The sequence below is a fragment of the Tympanuchus pallidicinctus genome, unplaced genomic scaffold (assembly GCF_026119805.1).
Source record: "Tympanuchus pallidicinctus isolate F22 unplaced genomic scaffold, pur_lepc_1.0 scaffold15, whole genome shotgun sequence".
NCBI classification, from domain to species: Eukaryota; Metazoa; Chordata; class Aves; order Galliformes; family Phasianidae; genus Tympanuchus; species Tympanuchus pallidicinctus.
Window position 1 is genome coordinate 36,746,671 of NW_026294669.1, and position 19,872 is coordinate 36,766,542.

The following is a 19,872-nucleotide window of genomic DNA, read 5'->3' on the forward strand; positions in this document are numbered from 1 at the left end:
AAAAGCTCTTACCTCCTTTCCTTTTGCCTTCTCATTTTAATTTCTTTGGAAATACAATCCCAGTTGCACTGAAACCCAGCCTATAGAAATTTCACTCTGTCCTTAGAAAGAAAAGAGCCAAATAGTATACACGAGCTGCTTTTCAGTGTCTAGATTTTCTCTGCCAAAGGACAGAGGTAATCCAGAAGAAGCTAAAGGCATGCTAAGCGTAGTGGAGCTACCACAGCACTGCTGAAAAGTGAAGTCCAAAGATTGCTTGTCTCTGTATGTGGTTTGGTTCTTCAGGAGGGCATGGCTTGCAAGAGGGGAAGTGTGGATAGTTGCAGTGAAACTGAATACAGAACTAGAATGGCTGGAATTTATATTGTGCTTTTGGCTTGTTGCCTTTGCCTGCATATTTGGTTGAGTAGTTCATTACCTTTTCTAATTGCTATTCTCATAACTTTGCAAATGTTGGTCTGAATAAATCATTTGTTCTCTTCTTTTCTTGTCTCTTTCATCTGCACAGCTTTCGTCCAGCTTGCGCTTGAAGATCTTCAAGCCTAACCTGTACCATGAAACCAAGCAAGGAGCCACTGAGTATCAAACTGCCAAAGAGTGTTTATTTAAAGCATTCCTGAAGGCAGGACTTGGAGCATGGGTGGAGAAACCCATAGAACAGGATCAGTTTTCACTCACAGTCTAATTCACAGTCTGCACGTCAGTTTGGAAGGGGAGTCGCTTTGGAAATCCTGGTGTCCAGCATTGCTTTCTGACAACTCCATACCTGTTAAAACATCTTTTTACTGTTTTTTCTTTTTCAAAGCTTGGTAGTAACTGTTTTGGTTTTGCCTAAGTATTGAAACTCAATGATAATCTGACACATAATTGTGTATTTTGTTATGAGAAAGTAATTTCTGGTGTATTTCTAGAAATACTTTTACTGTAGAAAATCTGCAGTAAGGCTGTCTGTCCTTACAGTATACAATGACTCATTTTTTCTGGGTTAAAATAATTGCTTTTTTAATTTGATGTCATCAAGTGCATGAAGAAATAAATATTTATTTAGATTTTACACCACACTTGTAAGAAGTAGCTTAATTTTGTAAGAGGAAAATAGGGAATGAAGATGATTCTTCTCTTTTAAGTTGTTTTTGAATTGCAGATGTTGCTAGCATCATCTACATCATTATACATGCTAGATGTTGCTAGCATGTAGCTAGACCACTGGGCCAGAATGAAGTCTGGACAAGTAGTTTTCCCCACTTCCTTGCTCTTTAAAACCAGCTGCTGAGAAATTCATGTCTTTGATGTATGTATTTATTAGTCTATGATCCCATTTTTAACATGCAGCTTTCTATTCTGGTTTTAAAAATACATTTACCTCCCATTTACACACATTGTGAAGTCTTTTTTTTTTTAAACCATTGTAAACTGGAAACAACAAAATGATTATTTGTAAGTTATGCAGTTTAGTCTATAATGTGCAGAACTCTGTTTAGATGTAGGTGATTTGTATATCCTTTGAACTCATTAGAGTTACAATAATAATTACAACATGACAATTTAGGAAAATTTGCTCATTTTTAGGTCACTAAGCTTGAATGGCCAAAAAAAAGTCACTCAGTGAACATTAATTGTTCTCTTCTAAAACAAATGAAAAGCTCTTGTATGGACAAAAAGGTTGTTAAAACTTCTCTTCTGCTTTCATTCAAGTTGTTGTGTCCTTTTCATTACCTTTTGGCTTTACATGTGTGATGGTCTTCATGAAACTAATTGGGTAAGTTGCTCTTAAATGTGGTTTAATTTGCTTTGACAATTAGTTAGGTCTTCTTCATAAAGATGTAAACACTTCAGCTTTATGTAAAAATGTAAAATAGAAAGAAAATATTTTGAGATTTGTTTGATTAGCTGTTGTACTAAAGGCACTATTAAAAACTCTTTTTAGTATATGATATTTAGGTGTGGATTAGAGAATGTCTGAAACCAGTTATCTGCTCCCAAAGTCTATGTCCAAACCCATCCTGTGGCTCATACCTTTTCAAGTGTCATGCTTGCTTTTTGGAAAGCCCCTTGGTGATCATCATTCTTTTGCAAACAGTGAAGGAGATGTTCATTGACACAGAAGTTTCTGACACAAAACCCAAGCCAAGTGTGTCTAATCCCCACTTCTTGCCTGCGCTGCCCAGGACATCAGATCCATGGGCTGGGCCATACTCTGAAGTCAAGGGTTGTTTTGAGACCTGCACTGGGTCAGAGATGCAGCTTTGGGTTGTGTTGGCACATTTGTGGGGGAAGTGAAGTGGAGCAAAGGAATTCTGCAGCCAGCCCTATGGCTAAAGCCTTTGCCTTCTGAAGCTGTCACTGAAGTTACCGTACCTCAGACCAAGCATCTCTTGGGGGGTTACCGACTACTTGGACCACTGGAGACTTTGTAGAAAGCACTTCTGGCCTATCATGAACGTCAAGGAGACATGCTGCTTTGTTATTTCCCAAGTAGGAACCCATTTTCAACTTCAAAAAAGGTCAGGCCTGATAAATCACTAGTGTGTTAGTTTCAGCCTCTGGATTAGTGTCTTGGCAGTGGTGCGTGGAAACGCAATTGGTGTGCTTTTGATGGTAGTATGGATAATAGCAAGCACTGCAGGAAGGCAAGCAAGTCCATGGATCCCTTCAGAAAAGACTGATGCTTCCAGAGGCTACCAAGTTTTCCAGGTGCCAGTGGAACAAATGTGCGCTGTAGTAGGCAGGCTGTGTTGATTCAGCTTTGTTGGCAGCTTAAGCTGTACTGTCTGTTTCTGCATTACAACGAGGAGTGCTCTCATGGCCTCTGCCAGCCCCAAGAAGCAGGAGGGCAACAGTTTCTGAATGCAGTCTGGGCCTTTGCCATTGTCATCTCACTGAGGTTCAGACTGACTTATTCTAAAGCTAAAAGTAATCAAATGATTTTTGGTCAGAATTTGCAAATGCTTGAGCTTTTACTATTGAAATCAGTCCCATCTTGTGAATGTTGCAGAAATGCTTTTATGGCTGTAAATAAATCTGTGCATACATTTTGCAGGATTGAGGGAAAGCTGGTTGCTCTGTGTACATTTTTGTGGGATCATTAGCATTAATAAGTGAGACACACATTTTTAAGGGACTCAGTCTGTTGATAAATGAGGTCTGTTTATAATTTCAAACAAATAACTTACCCATCTTTCTGAATTACTCAATGAGACGTTGATCTCTCTTTGGATTTTTTTGAACACTAGGAAAGTATTAGCTCAAACTATTTTTTTTACTAAGTCACAAATATGAGCAATATATTTAAGTATTATTATAGGCATAGTTTTTTAAGCTGTTCGAATGAATAATTTTAATGAAACTGTAAAGGAAATCTGTTCCATGTCACAATCTTTTGATGAAGGAATGGTGCCAGGTTATTTATTAGGAATGGGTTCTCTCGTTTATAATTCCAGGATTTTAAAAAGTAAGAAGTTTTCCAGGGTTGTATGCAATCCATATCTGTCTTGTGGGAGTCAATAAAATACTGCTTGGCTTCCTTCACTTGTTTGCTCCTTTTTGTGCAGTTAACTTGTGGAAAATTGTGAGGGAAGTCCTCAGTCCCCTCAAGGATGAGCTGTCACGCTGCCCCAGCCTCTGCTTTGCCCTTGGCTGTTCCACTCAATGCCATGGGCTGGGTGTGATTGCTGATGCTCCTGTATTCCTCGTAAGTCACCATCACTGGACATGTGTGAAGAGCAATGTATGTCATTTCAAGCAATTGTGAAAGATAAGACAACTCTGCTTCCAGCAACTGCTGAATTTTGTGGCTGACCTTTCTGTTCTGTTGATTTCCTGTGCATTTTGGAAGGCTGATCTCCTTGTGAGAAGCCTCACTGCGCTGCATGGGAAGGGTGTACGGGAGCTGGCCTGAGCAGCAGTCTGCAGTGCCACTCCATGAGCTGCTTTGGTTCTCTTATTTATATGTTTTTGCTCCTGTGTTTGCCTCAGGACCTTCAAAGGATTTACATAAAGAGGAAGAACTTTGATGCCAGTGAGTACTTGAAAGCTAATCTAAGGTGTTTTTCTTCACATGACAGCCCAGTGATAATAAAGTTTGTCAGTAAAACAAGATTTAGAAGTTTGATACGTATTTATTCTATGGTATCATTTCAATAAATTTGACCAACTCAACTTCCTTTCTACTCCCTGCTGCTCCGTGCTGGAGAGCCCTCTGGGCAAGATGCAGGGAGCATGGGCCAAATGAAATAGCTGCTAAGATGCTGGTGTTTCCTGGCCACCACTTTTCCTGGAGAAGTCCCAGCTCAGCTGGTTCCCAATAGATCTGATGGTTTCAGGATGCACTGGTTTTGTTGCAGTTTCTTTACAGCAACAAACAGTCCAGAGTATTTGCAAATTGACCACCAGGGAAGAAGGTTGCAAGAGTCTCTGTGGCAGACAGCCTGGGCATTATCGCTGCATGTTATGTGGTATTTTACCATAGGCAGGTGTTCTGATCCCCCTGACAAGCAACTGGATAAAAATAAAGGCCTGGTTTTCCTTAGATATCCATTATATGAAATATAATATCCATTATATGAATATCCATTATATGAAATGAGGCTGTAGATCAATCTGTGCATGCATTTTTGCAGGATCGAGGGAAAGCTGGTTGGTTAGATTTTAAGAAACGTACGAGCATTGTACTGTCAACAAGAAATGAGCCCATGAAATCTTGATGTTTGAAGATAATCTGCACCCTGGTGTTACTGTGTTGCCACAGTTTGCATTGCTTTTCTCATCTCATTGGGTTTTAAAGCTTTTATTAAACTTAAAAAGATGAGAGTGTTTGTTCTTGAAATGGAAATGTGTTTTCCTGAGCAGAGCATCTCTGAAGCCCAAGTATGGCACTTTGAAAAAGCAAATTCTTCAGAGTGTGAGTCACGAGCAAGCAAAACAGGGCCACAAGTAGACTAATGGAAATACCTAGAATGGAGCTGGGTCCCAATGATCCTTCTTTATGAGATATATCAAGAGGATCTGAGCAAATGTTTAATGACTATGAAATTCCCTTTTGGAATGTAATTGAGGAATTTCTACTGATAAAGCATTTTCTTTTTTTTTTCTTTTTTTTTTTTTTTTCCCAACAGTAGTGCAAAAGGAATAATTCTTAGACTGGAATTGTGCTGTTCATGGAGTTGTGAAATAAAAATGCTAAAATAAGCTTATCTGGAGTCGGAAGTTCAATAGTGCCATGCCTAACAAAGTTGAAGCTTGAGGTAATTCTTAAATTATTTTTTAAATAAAGTGAGGATTATTTAAAAAACAAACTTATGAAATCACACACAAAGGAAAAAAACAACCAAACAAAAAAACCAACCAACCCAGACTCCTATCTTATTTCATCGGAATTCACATGCCAAGCATTAATCCTTGGCAGCTGGCTTTGCCGTTGATTGCTTACCAGAGCTAGGTCTGTGTGCTTCTTAATAGTATTTTGTTTGGGTGATTGTAGATGGTGATGTCAGTTCTCAGATTTGTTAAACTTCACACTTGGGTCAACACAAACAGGTTTTGCAGGTCATCCTGGCTCACCATCACTCCCAGCACTGTGGTACCATTCCTTTTGACCCTTTCGTTCACTCCCTTTATCAACCTGATGATGATTTGCATGTGATTCCTCCGTGGTATATCCAACTGCCTAACAGACTGGGAAATGAACCTAGGACCTATCTACTATCCATTAAATGGGTCACAGAAGAAACCCATCATCAAGCCCTTTGCAACGTGATGTGGTGTCATGGAGTCATTAATTGTTACACCAGTCCATGAGTTCCATTCGACACATGGTTGATGGAAAGCGTCTAAGCTTCGATAAGAGGTGTGTATGTGCTGGGGTTGCCCTTCTTGTAGTTTATATTGTGGGCCATCCTATACACACTGCTCTCTGAAAATTCTGTAGACTGTATCAATATGTGAACTGGCCAAATCAGTTTTTATTCTGAACCATTTGGACTGCTTTGGAGATGGTCAAGTGGAAAATTCTATTTGTATTTAACCTTAGAGCAACATGCAGAGTTGCAGTGTGGTACAGTAATCTGTAAAAACTCTGCCCAAATTGAGTGTTAGTTCAGTTCAGAGATGACCGCTGGACAGAGAATCTCTATGATATGAGAGAACATATTTGCTCTAGATATGGTCTGGGCAAAACATCAAAAGATCTTTGAAAACACTACCTAGCAAGTCCACATGTTGTCAAATTAGACAAGACATGCTTTTGAAGAGTTAAACTCACAAGAGGCGCAAGTACTGAAAGTGGCATTGCAACAGCAGTTACTGCTTGATGTGCTGTTACTCAAGACTTAGCAGAATGCACGTGGCATGTTAGATCTAACCAGAGGGTAATGTATTACTGTTCATAATGCCACAACCTCCATAGAAGAAGCTTTAGACAAAAGAGATCACAGCAAACATCTGAATTGTTCTACTCTCTGCTGATATAAGTTGGTTTGTTTACCAGTAGGATTAGTCCATTAGTTTAAGAACCTGTATACTAGTTTAGCAAAAGGAATCCACGAGTGATAGTTCTGAAACCTTTACATTTCAGCTTGAGTGGGCAAATATCTTGTTTTCCTCAATAATTTTGTGCTGGGGACATAATAGAATAAAAATCTTTTGCCTCAAGCGGTGCAAGGACATTTCCCTCGGGCTCCACATGCACTGTTGTTGAAAAGTGGCTCACTGTGTCCTAAAAATCAATGGGAATCTTCCAAATGGGGAAAGTGGATGGCAGCGGGTCAGAGGTCCCATAGTAAAGCTGATGGTGGGAAATGGGAAGTAATAGGTGGGCAGCCGACCACCCTATGTAGCACTGGGCATCCAAAGGCACATTAGCACATATCTGAGTCCTTGAAAAAGAATGGATTTGTATGCCAACGAACTGCATATGCATGTCAGAACTGTTCAAATGTCGATCCTGAACTCTGAGAGGGTGCGCTTGCTTGTCACGTCACCTGGTGCATGTTGCGAGGAATAAAGGAGTGGCACTTTCTGCACCACAGTGGAGTTAGTTCTGTCAGCACAGGGACTGATCCCACTGAGACTGGGGAAGGGACTGGAGCTTAGCTGCTGCGATGCTGCATGACTCCCTGGGAACGGCAGCAAATCCCAAAACAATGGGTCTTGCAGATGTCAGGGTAACCCCTCTGAGCTGAAGGAACACAAAACCAGACATGTCCCAAAAAGCAGAATCCAAGTTTAAGGTAGATCTGAAATCAGAATTGGTAAAGACTGTGCAGCCTTTGGCACAGCACAGCAGGCCTGGGGAATGCCATTTGCAGCTGGCTGAGATGTTTCCTGATGGGTTCAGCAGATGAGCCCACAGAGGTCTCTCATAGAGGTGGTTCTGCAGCGTCTCCTTGAGCTGTGGTAGGTTTCTGTATTGTTTTGTGAAAGCTTTTGCTTTTTAGAAATATGTGTGAGCAGCAGCCAGTTCTGAGGTACCTCTGTTGGTATGGACACGGACCTGATCTGAGACAAGTGGGGGTCTGCTATAAAACCGATCTCAGTATCACAGCAGAATGCCTGCTCCAGGTAGTTCACTGAAAGAGAGTAGAAAACAAGCAATACAATTTTTACAGTCACAGTTCTGATAAGCAATATGTGAATATTTATCCTCAGAATTACTTAAACAAATATATACCACCAAAAAAAAGTCCAATGGCTGAAATGATAATGAATGTTTCTAACCTTAAAGACATCCTCTGCCTCATCTTCTTCCTTAAAAAACAGTTGGGAGTGGACAAAAAGGCCAGCTACAACTTGCACACCAAAGAAAACACAAAACCTTTCCAGTATCTTCCTTAAGAGTGAAAAGAAGTTGGAAACTGGATAGTTTCAGACCATGTAGGCTTCAACATCTGGGAAGCCTCTGTTGAGGGAGTAAAGGGTCATTCATCTGAATAAGAGCCATGACTTTCAGGACAGCAGCTACTGTTTCCTACTACCTTTCCTACTACCTTTCCATCCAAAGCTGTAGTTTAACTTTTGCTGCAGGTATTTCATGCAGCCGTCCATTCGTTCTGCAGTGCACTAAATGATGCAAAGATATTAGGTCAAGGGAAACAATCAAATCTTCTTAATCTCCTGATGTGAAATCTTTCTCAGTATCTTGGAATAGCACTGATCACCTGGTAAAGTACAAAGGAAAAAAGTTTATCTGGTGGCAAAAGTTTAATTACAGTGCCATCTGCTGAGGGAAGCAGATCATCTCGAGGGAAGCAGGATATATGTTGAAGCCCAATGTGCTATTCCACCACTGGTTTTCTCAGACGTACCCATGAACACCACACATCTATGTGATCTATCTGTCCATGGATCTATAACGGCAGAAGTATCATGCAAGTGAAACTCCGTTCACTAGGAAAGCATCATGGACACTATGGTATCATGGAACTGCTGGACTTTGTCCAGGTACACGCCTGGAAAAAAAAACACAGATGAGAGAAACTAAAAGGAAAAACTAAAAGGGATCAAAAAAAAAAAAAAAAAAAAAAAAAAAAACAAAAAAAAAAAAAAATCACAGAATCATAGAATCATAATGAAAAGATTCAGTAAAACCCAGAGCTTACCTGGTGTCTCTATTGTAAGCACAACCATAGTTGACAGAAACCTCATAGGCATAAAAGGACTTGTAAAGAAGAGTGCTGATTTTGATTCACTCTTTGCACAGCGGCTAGAAGAACTGTGCACATCTCCATTATTCCTTATGCCTGTGAAAATATCTTCAGCAAGTCTCATAATAATTTCTGTCATTGTTGGGTCCTGAATCAAGCAGTGTGCATGTTGAGTGTAAACATGAAAGCACACGAAGCTCCCATCTACTCTGTTCCCCTAAAGATTACGTGTGAAATACCAAATTGTTGATCGTGTGTCACAACAGAATCTGCACAGAAGATACTGCTTGCATTACAAAAGCAACTGAATGCCATCAGCACAGGGCCTTATCAACACTAACTGCACAGAGACTAGGGAAAGAGGGCCCGTGATATACTGACTTCATTTGAGCTGCCCCTGCTTGCAGAGGAAACCCCATTTCAATCAGTGCTACCTACGCTGCCCTGTGCAGATGCCTGAATTCACGAGCTGCAAAAGCGTTTGCAGATCTAAACATGAATGTTCAGAACGCCATTCAGGGAAGGTACAGTAATTCAAATTTTCATCAAACTTTACACTGTGATCATTTAAAATAGCTTCTCCTTGTCAAGAAAAACAATGAATTCAATGGAACATTAAGCAGAGGACAAAGCCAAAGTTTCCATGCTGCTCTGCCACACTTTGCCATCAATTTCAGCTAATCTCGCACATAAAGTAAACAAAAATGTGTTTCCTTTCCTAACTGCCAACTCTGCTAAGCATATTTATAAAAATGTATTTCCTGAGATGCTTAGATACTACTGCAACAGCGATTGCATACGTACATAAAAATATGTTTTCATAGACTATGCAAAAATCAATAAAATGATCTCAGAAAGTTCCATTTATGAGAAGTTTTTTTTTGCCATACTTTTCCATTTCTCTGTTACAAATTGATGTTTAGCAAAGACATCCAGGTTTCTATTATACATACACCCTAAAAATGTCCACTTTCTATGTGTACTTAAAAGACAAAATGCCTGAATATCTGCAGAGAATTTACCTTAGTATCATTGTCTAGCTGCCTTACAAACCAGTATATCAGTCTCATCAGGGACATGTGCAGTTTAGGATTCACAAACGACATGCACTGGAGCTGCTCTGCAGCCACAGGCAGAAGCTGTAAAAACACACAAAGGTGAAGTTACATGCAGAATGTCAGCTTAGCATGTGAGCAGGCTACAAGTGAAAACAAGACTCCAAAAACCAAACCCAAACAAACCAAACCAAAATCTCAAATTACTCCTGAAGTTTGTCAGATTGCATATGCGAACACTCACTGGTCGGTCCTCTAGAGATAAAAGAATTACCTCCTTACTTAGATTTTAAGTTTTAATCAGGTTTGCATGCAAAGCAGAGGTACGGTGTGTGAACTCAACTATCAAGGCCAATGTCAGTGCCTACAAACTGCACAGAATGAAGGAAAGCAATAAAGAATACCACATTGGTTTCCAAGCCTTGTTATCCCCAGAGAGATGGAAGGAAGGGCTTTCAGTAGAGCATAGCATCATCTGTTATGAGTCATTATCTGAAACTTTGACATCCAACGTAGACATTAAAACATTTTTAATTAGGTGTGAGAATCTCTGTAGGAAAACATGAATTCTATACAGTGTTACACACAACATACAAGATAAATCACCAGCTGGCAAAAACCACAGGTAATAAAAGACAGGCTGAAACTTGCAAGTTGAGACTGAACATGACACTTCTTCAAAACGACGGCTCTGTTTTATAAGTGACAATGCAGCCATTCCATCTGACTGCTGGGATTAATACTGACTTAGTAACTGTCATTCTGCTTTCATTGCTCTATCCCAGGTCTATACAAAACAGGCTGACCTTTTCTACTCTCACAATAAAATCAGTCAGTATATACGTGAATCTGAAAACACATGAACCAGAGCAAACTCAAGTCCCTTTACCTTCAAACACTTTCCTGGATGTAGGTTCTTCTGCTACACTGAGGTTTCTGGCCTTCCTCTCTTTCTTCTTGTTTCTTGAGTTTGCTAAGGAGCTCATCTAAGATCCAATCCATAAGGACAGTCAGGAGCCCATAAACTTCAGAGTTCGGTGGTAGCTGTAATATATTCACATCATCAGTTATTTCAGCTTTCACCTTGATGATCTTCTAAACCAAAACACTAGCAGACAGACATGTATGCCAGAGCACATTAGTTCTGACAAATCCTGCATCATTTAATGGTTAATGAGACAAAGCTCAGGACAGAAGTTACCGGGAGCCCATAGAAGACATTATCTCTGCAGAAACAGTAATGTGGAACAGGCCGTGCCTGCTCTGCTGGGCCTTGTATCCAGGGATTGAGAAGTCCCCACTGGCTATGGGAGAAATACAGGCAGCTCCTGTTAAAAGGAGTCTGCAGACAGCTCCCACTGGTGCGGGTGACCATGCTACAACCTGCACGGACCGGTCTTTGTGCCAAGGGCAGCAGGGAGTTCTCCTGTGAACTTATTTAGTTAGTAGAGATCTTCTCTTGTAAGCAAACTAGACAGCAGCATGGATAACCACAAAGGAGGAGTATAAGCAGAGTCTAATTTTGACAGATGAGAGAATGAGAGGAAAACACAGGAAACAAATAAAAAGTAGATACACAATATAAAATTCCAAGGACAATTTTAGCAACAAGCTTTATTCTTTCCATTTACTATCTGCTTCCCTCCTCTATTCTTTCTGTAACTGTTGCAAACCTCCACACAATCCCAGCCCAGCTCACAACACCTTAGCCCACGTACCACCCACACCGAGTACCGCCCACAGTAACTAATTAACTATTAGAATGAAAAGAAGTAGCAGCTACGTTTTCTTATTTCAACAGCTGTATGGAGAAGGTTCCACTGCTGAATGGCTTTTGTGAGTGATTTTTTCACCTTGCCCAATTCTTACCTTATCCCCTTTTGATGCTGCCCTCACTTCTTCCTGCATGAAAGGTGTTATCTGTTGTACCACTTCACAGGTATCCTTATACATCTCTGCCATTATAAACTGATGTTTCCACTACAACAAAAAAGAACAGTGAATTCTATTTTACTTGTTACCTACAAAGGAAGCACGCAAAATAAGAAAAAACCTTACTTCCAGATAGCTGAAACAAACTTCTCCTGTCCTTTTTTTTTTGTTCATTCAATTACTTCTTCTCTACAACTCATCATTTAACTGAAAGAATTGAAAAATACTAAAATATCAGTGAATGGAAAACACTTTTTTTTTTTTGTAAACAACACTCTGAAATTGGAGTTGCTGAGCAGCAAAGTGATTTAATAAACAACTGCGCTACTCTTTTCATAAAGAAGTGGCGAAAAAGAACACACTCCAAAAATGCCTAAAGAATTCAGAAACAGAGAGAGTATTTATACGCAATCACACCATCCCTGTATTGGAGAAACCAAATCATCAATTTTTGCAAACATCCGGTTCAGATAATTAGCAGTGTTAACTCAGACTGATACAGTAACTGATTGCACGAAATAATTCCTCTTGCCTGTTTTCTTAAGGATTCATTTGCTTCTTTGAGGCCGTCCCAACATTTTGTCATCTCAGTGACATTTCAAGCTTATTCACTTCTGCATCCTTCTGTAGAAATATCACATTTCAAACATGATTAACCGAAGTATTTTATAAACAACTTAAAGCCAAATGGAATTTCAGTATTAAAACAATCCAATAAACTTTTTCACTTAATCTCGATTTTGCTCTGCAGATGGGTCTTTGTTTTTACCTATGGTGTGACACTACAGCTGACTGAAGTGACTGATATACTCTTGAAGTAGTATCATTCCATAAAACATACTGTTTTTCTTTAAAATCTCTCTCTAAAATCTATTAATCCACACATACATGGTAGGAGGAATTTTACTAGCCAAAGCCTTTTCTAAGTTTGGATACAGCTGTAACTCCTTTCTCTTCCTGAGAAATATAAGATCTGTGCCTCACTTACAGTGTTAGAAAAGACCTGAGGCACAGTGAAAGAAGTCAGTGTTTGCTGCATGTTTTATTCATCACAAAGTGAAAATATTCTTGTCGTAGAGGTTTGAGAATAATTCTCTGAATTTAGTGACAAAAACTTCTGTAAAGACTTCATTCTTACTTTCATGTTTTGAATTTTAACTGCTGTCTGAGTGTCTTCAGCAGTGCTGCCAGTGTCCCAGGCAGATGCAGAAGGAACCTGCAGATATTATCCTGTATTTTTCTCCCCAGGAGTTGGTTGAGGATCCAAAGTAGCAGCGCTTTTACTTCCCAATTCAGTCTCGCCTGTGATGCCTACAGCAAAGAAAAAAAATTTGTGGAAAACAGATTGAGAGGTAGCTTAATGTGGAGACAATTTTTGGCACCTACATTGTAAATTATCCTAATGATACCCATAACATCTTAAAGTCAGGCTAGAACTTTTCAAATAGCACCATCATTTAAGAGTGGCACAGGAACTGCATATTCATAAGGCTTGGTTTTCGGTTGCTGTCAGGGAACTTTCATGCAGTGGTGAACATTTCAGTCTTGCAGTCGACAGTACTACTAGCTTCCTCTGACATTTACTTCCACTTCTGATAGCTGAATATATGCCAACTCTTTCAGAAACATCAGTCTACAAAAAGTAGCAAGAAAAATGGACTTGCAACTTAGGAGTTTCAATTTAATTCAACGCTATATAAAAAACAGCACACACTGTTCTAGCCGTGGAGAAGTGCTAGATTCAAAGAAGTAGCTCAGGTCACAGAATCACTTATGCACAGATAGTTATGCTCTAATTATGTGAAGAGGAAGTAATTCTACAATTATTGAAATGGTGCTGACATTTCTGGTGCACTGCTATGGATTCTGAGACAGGAAGTAGGCTTTAATCACACCATATTTTCAAAGCCCTTCTAACTTCCTGTTAGAACTGAGCAATGGAGGATAATTCTGTATTCATTCAACCTCCCTTTTTTACATTTTGAGATAATCAGCATGACTTGACTCATAATTGTTTACAGTATGCTGACATCCAGTTCCAATCAAAGAGAACAGTATCTGTATTTTCACAAATTCTCTTTTCCTTAAAAAATGTGTTTTTGTTTTGTCACAGCCAATTTTCCTTTCTCTTAACAAAATGGAATTTGCAGGACCAGTGGTGCTTGTCATTGATTCTCCCTCATCTGATCTGCTTCTTGCTATTGAGTTGGTTCTCCCAGGAGTTCTGTTCTGCCACAAGCAATTGACAAAGGATCATGCCTTTGAACTAGAAGAACAGTTCCTGTACTGAAATTAAATAAAGAAATCTTTCTAATTTTTCTGTTCAAGAATGCTGCCAGTGTTTTCATATTTAACTGTTGTAGTGGAATTTCAAGGTCTCAGCCTGAACCAGTGGGTGAGCTTCACGAGTACGTGACTGTCTGGAGTGAGCACGGGGGGTTTAGAGTCACCCCTCTGTCTCCATGATATTTCACGTCCCATCTGAGTCTGCACAGGTCCCCATTCCCCCTGCCGTTCTCTGCTGCAGCCCAATGGTACGAACGAGATAGGGTCACATTCCTCTGCTCACCCTTTTCTCTAAACTGTTACCAGGAGGGGTGAGTTAATTCCTCTTGGATATCTTTTCCTATGGCACCTATTTCTCAAATAAAGGCTCTGTCCATTACTTTCGTTTGCTCTACAACTGGTTGAGACTTTGACTGTAGTTCAGAATACACAGGATTCAAAGTTAAAGCTAGGGGTTACCTTATGTGCAAAAACTGACACAGGTGGGCAGCACATTTACTATATGTAGGACAGAGACTTTTCATGCTTTTTTCCCTTTGCAAAAGATAATAATAATTTTTTTTTTTTTTTTCACTAGTTTATCCTCTGGGAAGTTCTTTTCACAAACTGCTGTTCTGAACACTGATTGTTCAACAGTGTTAAGCTCAAGGAGCAGATCAATGCAGAGAATAGATTACTTTGTATTATACTTAGTTATGTCAATATGTTATATCTAGCATGCACTGTGCATTGCTGCAACTTTCTGAAATATCTGTAACATTGCAGTTCTTTACAGTGACTTTGGAGTCTTATTACATATAGTGAGTAAATATTATCATGAAAATTCCCCAAATATTCTCTTCTGCATTCACCTGTCATGCTTTTGCTTGCTATCAAAAAATCACATGGAATGTTTATAAAGGATGTTAGGTGCTGAAGATGTATAAATTGTTTCCTTCCATGTAACAGACATGCACACTGACAATTGATTCCTGAGAAGACTATTGACGATAAAATAAGTATTTCACTGAAATAAAACCCAATGCATGTTCAAGGTTTATAGACATTCTATTAGATATAATTCCATACAAAAATGAATTCACACTGCTAAATTTTCAGATGCAGGAAAAAAATAACTGAATGTTTGTGGAGATTTTAACTGGTAGCAAAATACAGGTAGAAGCCCAAAAATTACTTCCTAAGCAATTCCACATTATCTTCAAATCCCTTACAATCTTTCATTCTTATTCTTTAAAAGACAAGTAGCACATTTTTCAGTCAAATTAAATGTTACAGTCTGCAATAACTTAAAACAGAACACTATTTTAACTGTATCTAAATGACATTATTGTAAGAAAAAAAAATTAGTCAAATTGTTGCTCCACCATCAGGGTTTAGGTAATAACACATGACTATTTATAATAACAATAACAATAGTTGTAAAAAAAATCTACAATCTGCACTACTTCTGGGCTATGAAGGCAATCTCTGTATCCAGTACAAGAATTTAGGATCAGCCTATTATTTTTATACCATGATTTATAGTACCGTCATTCAAATCCTGAGCAAAATAAAACTTAACTTCTTACTTTGGCCTCTACCATCTGAAGAAAATAATTTATTTTGCGCTCAGTCATGGTATATGCACTGACACCGAGCACATTACCGCTGTTCTTTGCTCAGTTCATACACACAAACAGAAATAGCTTACAGTACATTTTAGACATAATGGCAGCATAACACCAGCAGGGATTGAACTTGTGATACCTAGCAAAATCATTCACTTAAATTAAAATATTTAGCTCTTTTATCCAAGACTGGAGCAGACCATACCATATGAATTATACAGTTACTAGTAGTGCTGTAAAAATACTACACTGGGAATGATCTTTGCGTAGATATATTTCTATAGGACTTTGGTTTACAATCTCATTCATGTAGGAGACTAAGACACTATGCTGCTGTTAGAGAAAATAGATTTATTGTTCACAAAGAGCTTCTGCAGAGGAATGTTAAAGTCACCTTTAAATCAGTAGTATTAGAGAGATTTAAATCAAAATCTTGTGGCAAAAGTTATTCCAGGTAATCATAATAAAATAAATCAGATATCAATTCCAAATTATGTGCTCTATCTTTTCACTAGTAAAACATTTCTGATTGCTTACACACTGAATAGAAATAAAATATCATCCTTAAAAAAAAAAAAAAAAAAAAAAAAAAACCAAACAAAAAAAAACCAATCTTTCCAATAATGACCTAGTTCAAGGCAAAGGCAAAGGCAAAGGCAAAGGCAAAGGCAAAGGCAAAGGCAAAGGCAAAGGCAAAGGCAAAGGCAAAAGCTGGACACTGCTCTGAAACGTGGACACTTCACAACTCCTTGGTGCCAGATGGATTGCATCCTGGAGTGCTAAGGGAGTTGGTGGATGTGGTTGCCAAACCACACTCCATCATCCTTCAACAGTCCTGGCTAACTGGGAATGTCCGGGAGGACTGGAGACTGGCAGATATGAAGACCATCTTCAGAAAGGGCCAGGAAGATGATTCTGGTAGCTACAGACCTATCAGTCTCACCTTGGTGCCAAGGAAGGTCGTGAAACGGATAATCTTGTGAGCCACCATGGATCAATTAAAGGTCAGCCACGGGATCAGGCCCAGGCAGTATGGGTCTATGAATGGAAGATCCTGTCTGACAAACCTGATTTCGTTCTATGACAGGGTGACCTGCTTAGTGGATGAAGGTAAGGCTGTTGAAGTGGTCTTCAGTAAAGTCTTTGACACTGCCCACCACAGCATCCTCGTGGAGAAGCTGGCTGCCCCATGTTTTGGATGGGCATTCGCTCTGCTGGATGAAACATTGGCTGGATGGCTGAACTCAAAGAGCTGTGGTCAGTGGAGTTAAATCCGGTTGGAGGCCAGTCACGAGCATTGTCCCTGAGGGCTCTGTTCTAGGTCCGCTTCTATTTAACATCCTGATTAATGATCTTGATGAGGGGATGAGTGCACCCTCAGTAAGTTTGCCGATAACACCAAGTTGGTAGGGAGTGTTGTTCTGCCAGAAGGAGGAAAGGCATTACAGAGGGACCTGAATTGATGAGCCAAGGTACACTGTATGAGTTTCAATAGAATCATGTGTCAGGTCCGGCATTTTGGTCACAACAACCCCAGGCAACCCCAGGCTTAGGGAGGAGTGGCTGGAAAGCCGCCTGACAGAAAGGGACCTTGGTGTGCTGATGGACAGTTGGCTGAATATGAGCCAGCAGTGTGCCCAGGTAGCCAAGAAAGCCGATGGCTTGTATCAGGAATGGTGAGCATTTGAAATCTGTAAGTAAACCAGGAGATGATTAGACGAGCTGTCTGGAATTTGAGGACAGTCAGTTACTGATAAACCATGATGACAGATAGCCAACAATGCTTTCAAAATATCAGTGTGCTTTCCAAATTGTTTTCAGGCACAATATTTCTAAAGACCTATTCTTATGTTTCTTATCTGTCACACTGGTACTTGTAAAATGCTATTGAGATTGTGGTTTGCAGCCTTTAACACATCAGCTAACGTAATTTCGTACTATATAACTAATATGCATTTAATTTCTGGTTAATGCCTTTGAATTACAGTAATAGCACTGAGGACCATTACTGCTGATGGGCACAGAGGCCGGACACATGGGCAGCATGAAAGAAATATAATAGATGTATTAGCTACTGTCAAGTGCAGAGACACTACGATAAACATTAAACTTTACATGAGTACCAATCTAATGTTTTAGTCCATGTTATTGTAAATACTGCAAAGTAGGTTATGTAGAAGATCTATGCTTCAGATTTTTCACATTTCCCTAGCTGCATGTAAGCAATGTATCTTTTCTAATCACAGCTTGATAATTCTGATGACTTCTTCATGCTCTCTTTTTTCCTGTTATCTCAGTTCTGCTTAAGCTAGTTAAATATCAAGTAATCATTGAATCTGAGCAAGCTCTACTAATTCAAGTGAAGAGTTACACAACAACTACTGTACCTGTTACATTGAGTAATGCATATAATTCTTATATGTCAGTATATGGAAAGTTTCTGTGAAGAAGAAACCAAATTCAGCACTTGTATTAAGTAGCTCAAATGTTCAGCAAAGACTCAGTATAAGAACATTTGCATACACATTTACCATTCCTTTAAACAGAGAAAAGTAATATTAGGAAAATGATGTTCTCAACCTCCCTTTATTTTTGTATTTGATCTTAAGAAAACTAACACTAACTCTTTCTGTTATCGTAACTCCAACTCACATATTTCACAGAGTCACAGAACTGTAGGGTCTGGAAGGAACCTCTAGAGATCATCTAGTCCAACTTCCCTACCAAAGCATGCTCCCTTGACCAGGTTGCACAGCTAGGCATCAAGGTGTGTCTTGACATTTCCAGAGAAGGAGACTCCACAGACTCTCTGGGCAGCCTGTTCCAGTGCTCCACTACCCTTACTGTCAAGAAGTTCTTATGCCCATGTGTGTGGAACATCCTGTGCTTCAGTTTGTGGCCATCTCCCCTTGTTTTATCACCAAGCACTGTTGAAAAGAGCCTAGCCTTGTATGTTTGCTTTCCTCACCTTAGATATTTATAGGCACTGACCAGATCCCCCCTGAGTCTTTTTTTCTCAAGGCTGAACAGCCCTAGGTCGCTCAACCTTTCCTCATAAAGAAGGTGCTTCAAGCCTTTTATCACCTTTATGGCCCTCCACTGGACTTCTTCCAGGAGATCCCTGTCTTACTTACCTGTTTCACTTTATGTCTTTGCTAAAACAAGCAACCTAACAATAATAACAGTAACAATGACAACAACAACAACAACAGAAATTATAATAATAATAACAATAATAATTCAACATAGCAAATATTGCACTTACCATATATAAGGCTGGGATGCAGTTCTGCATATACTGGAAATCTCACTTGCATCTTGCCTTCACAAGATTTCCAGAATTTTAGAATAAATATGGGAGCATAAGCTCAGTTGAAGAATTCAGGAGGAATTTCTGATGCTACAGTAATATTCCCACAAGACAGTCAGGATATCATCATTATTTTTAATGAATATTCATACTGAACTTCCAGCTCACAAAAGATGCTATCATTATTTCTTGAAAGGTGGTGGGTTTTTAAATATATTATGACACTTGTTTCCTTTCAAAAGATGTACTTACAGAAATATCTGCATTATTCAGTTCTGATCAGATCCATATGAATACTGTATGCATAATTCCACTCTAAAATAGAAGTCTTCCAGTAGTATAAACATATCATTCTGAAGAGTAATTAGATACAAAAAATAAAATACAATCAATGTTGAGAACTTACAGAAGTGCAGATAAACAAGCGCTCATGACGTGTTTCAAGATGGTTAGAAAAAATCAGAATAGCCTTCTAGATTTTCTCTTCTAGGTTCAGAATATACAATTACAGTTTTTATAATTCAAACTGAGAAAAATGTAGAATCAAGAAGGCTTCAGCAGATCAACAATCATCCTTTAAAATAATTTTGTAAACACATAAAAGCATTTTATTCAAACTTAGACACAGTTCCAAAAATCCTTTTTTTTCCCTCTCTGCAATCATATATACTTGTTTATTTGCTAAAAATCTAACAGTGGATTTTTTATTTTTTTTTTTCCCAGTGAATGACATAATATTATTGTTTCTACTTTGGCTTTGAACTACTATTCAGAATTGTAGCCAGTGTCAACAGCTCCTCTAATTTCAGGTCGGACGTTTCTTATTCTCTGGTCATCACTCACAGCTATAATTTGAAAATACTTCCCTGTCCTTCATTGAGTCCTTTTAGAGCACTTCAGGTAAGTGCAGTAAAGGAAGACAGAGTTAGTACTGTTCAACCATAAATAGTTTTTCATTCTTGTAATACACTTGGGATGAGAGAGCAGAAGATGATAGTGACCCAAGTAGCAATCACTAACTAGCATTAATTTACAGAAGAAAA

The 19,872-nt window shown here is 39.0% G+C and overlaps 1 protein-coding gene and 1 long non-coding RNA gene across 8 annotated transcripts in view; one reads left to right on the forward strand and one right to left on the reverse strand.

Moving 5' to 3' along the window:
* Positions 1-3,528, forward strand: part of ADARB1 (adenosine deaminase RNA specific B1) — a 78,775-nt gene extending 75,247 nt beyond the window's left edge. For all 7 annotated transcript variants that reach the window (XM_052674539.1, XM_052674540.1, XM_052674537.1 and 4 more), the window contains one exon: positions 509-3,528. In XM_052674539.1, the coding sequence (XP_052530499.1) occupies positions 509-685 (177 nt within the window). In that variant the 3' untranslated portion in view covers positions 686-3,528. The remainder of the gene's footprint in view (positions 1-508) is intronic.
* Positions 3,529-9,189: 5,661 nt separating this feature from the next.
* On the reverse strand, positions 9,190-11,953 carry LOC128076651 (uncharacterized). The gene is made up of 3 exons (XR_008204567.1): positions 11,753-11,953; positions 11,564-11,674; positions 9,190-10,738 (listed from the first exon to the last, which is right to left on the reverse strand). It is a non-coding gene; the product is annotated as an uncharacterized LOC128076651 (long non-coding RNA).
* Positions 11,954-19,872: the final 7,919 nt, after the last annotated feature.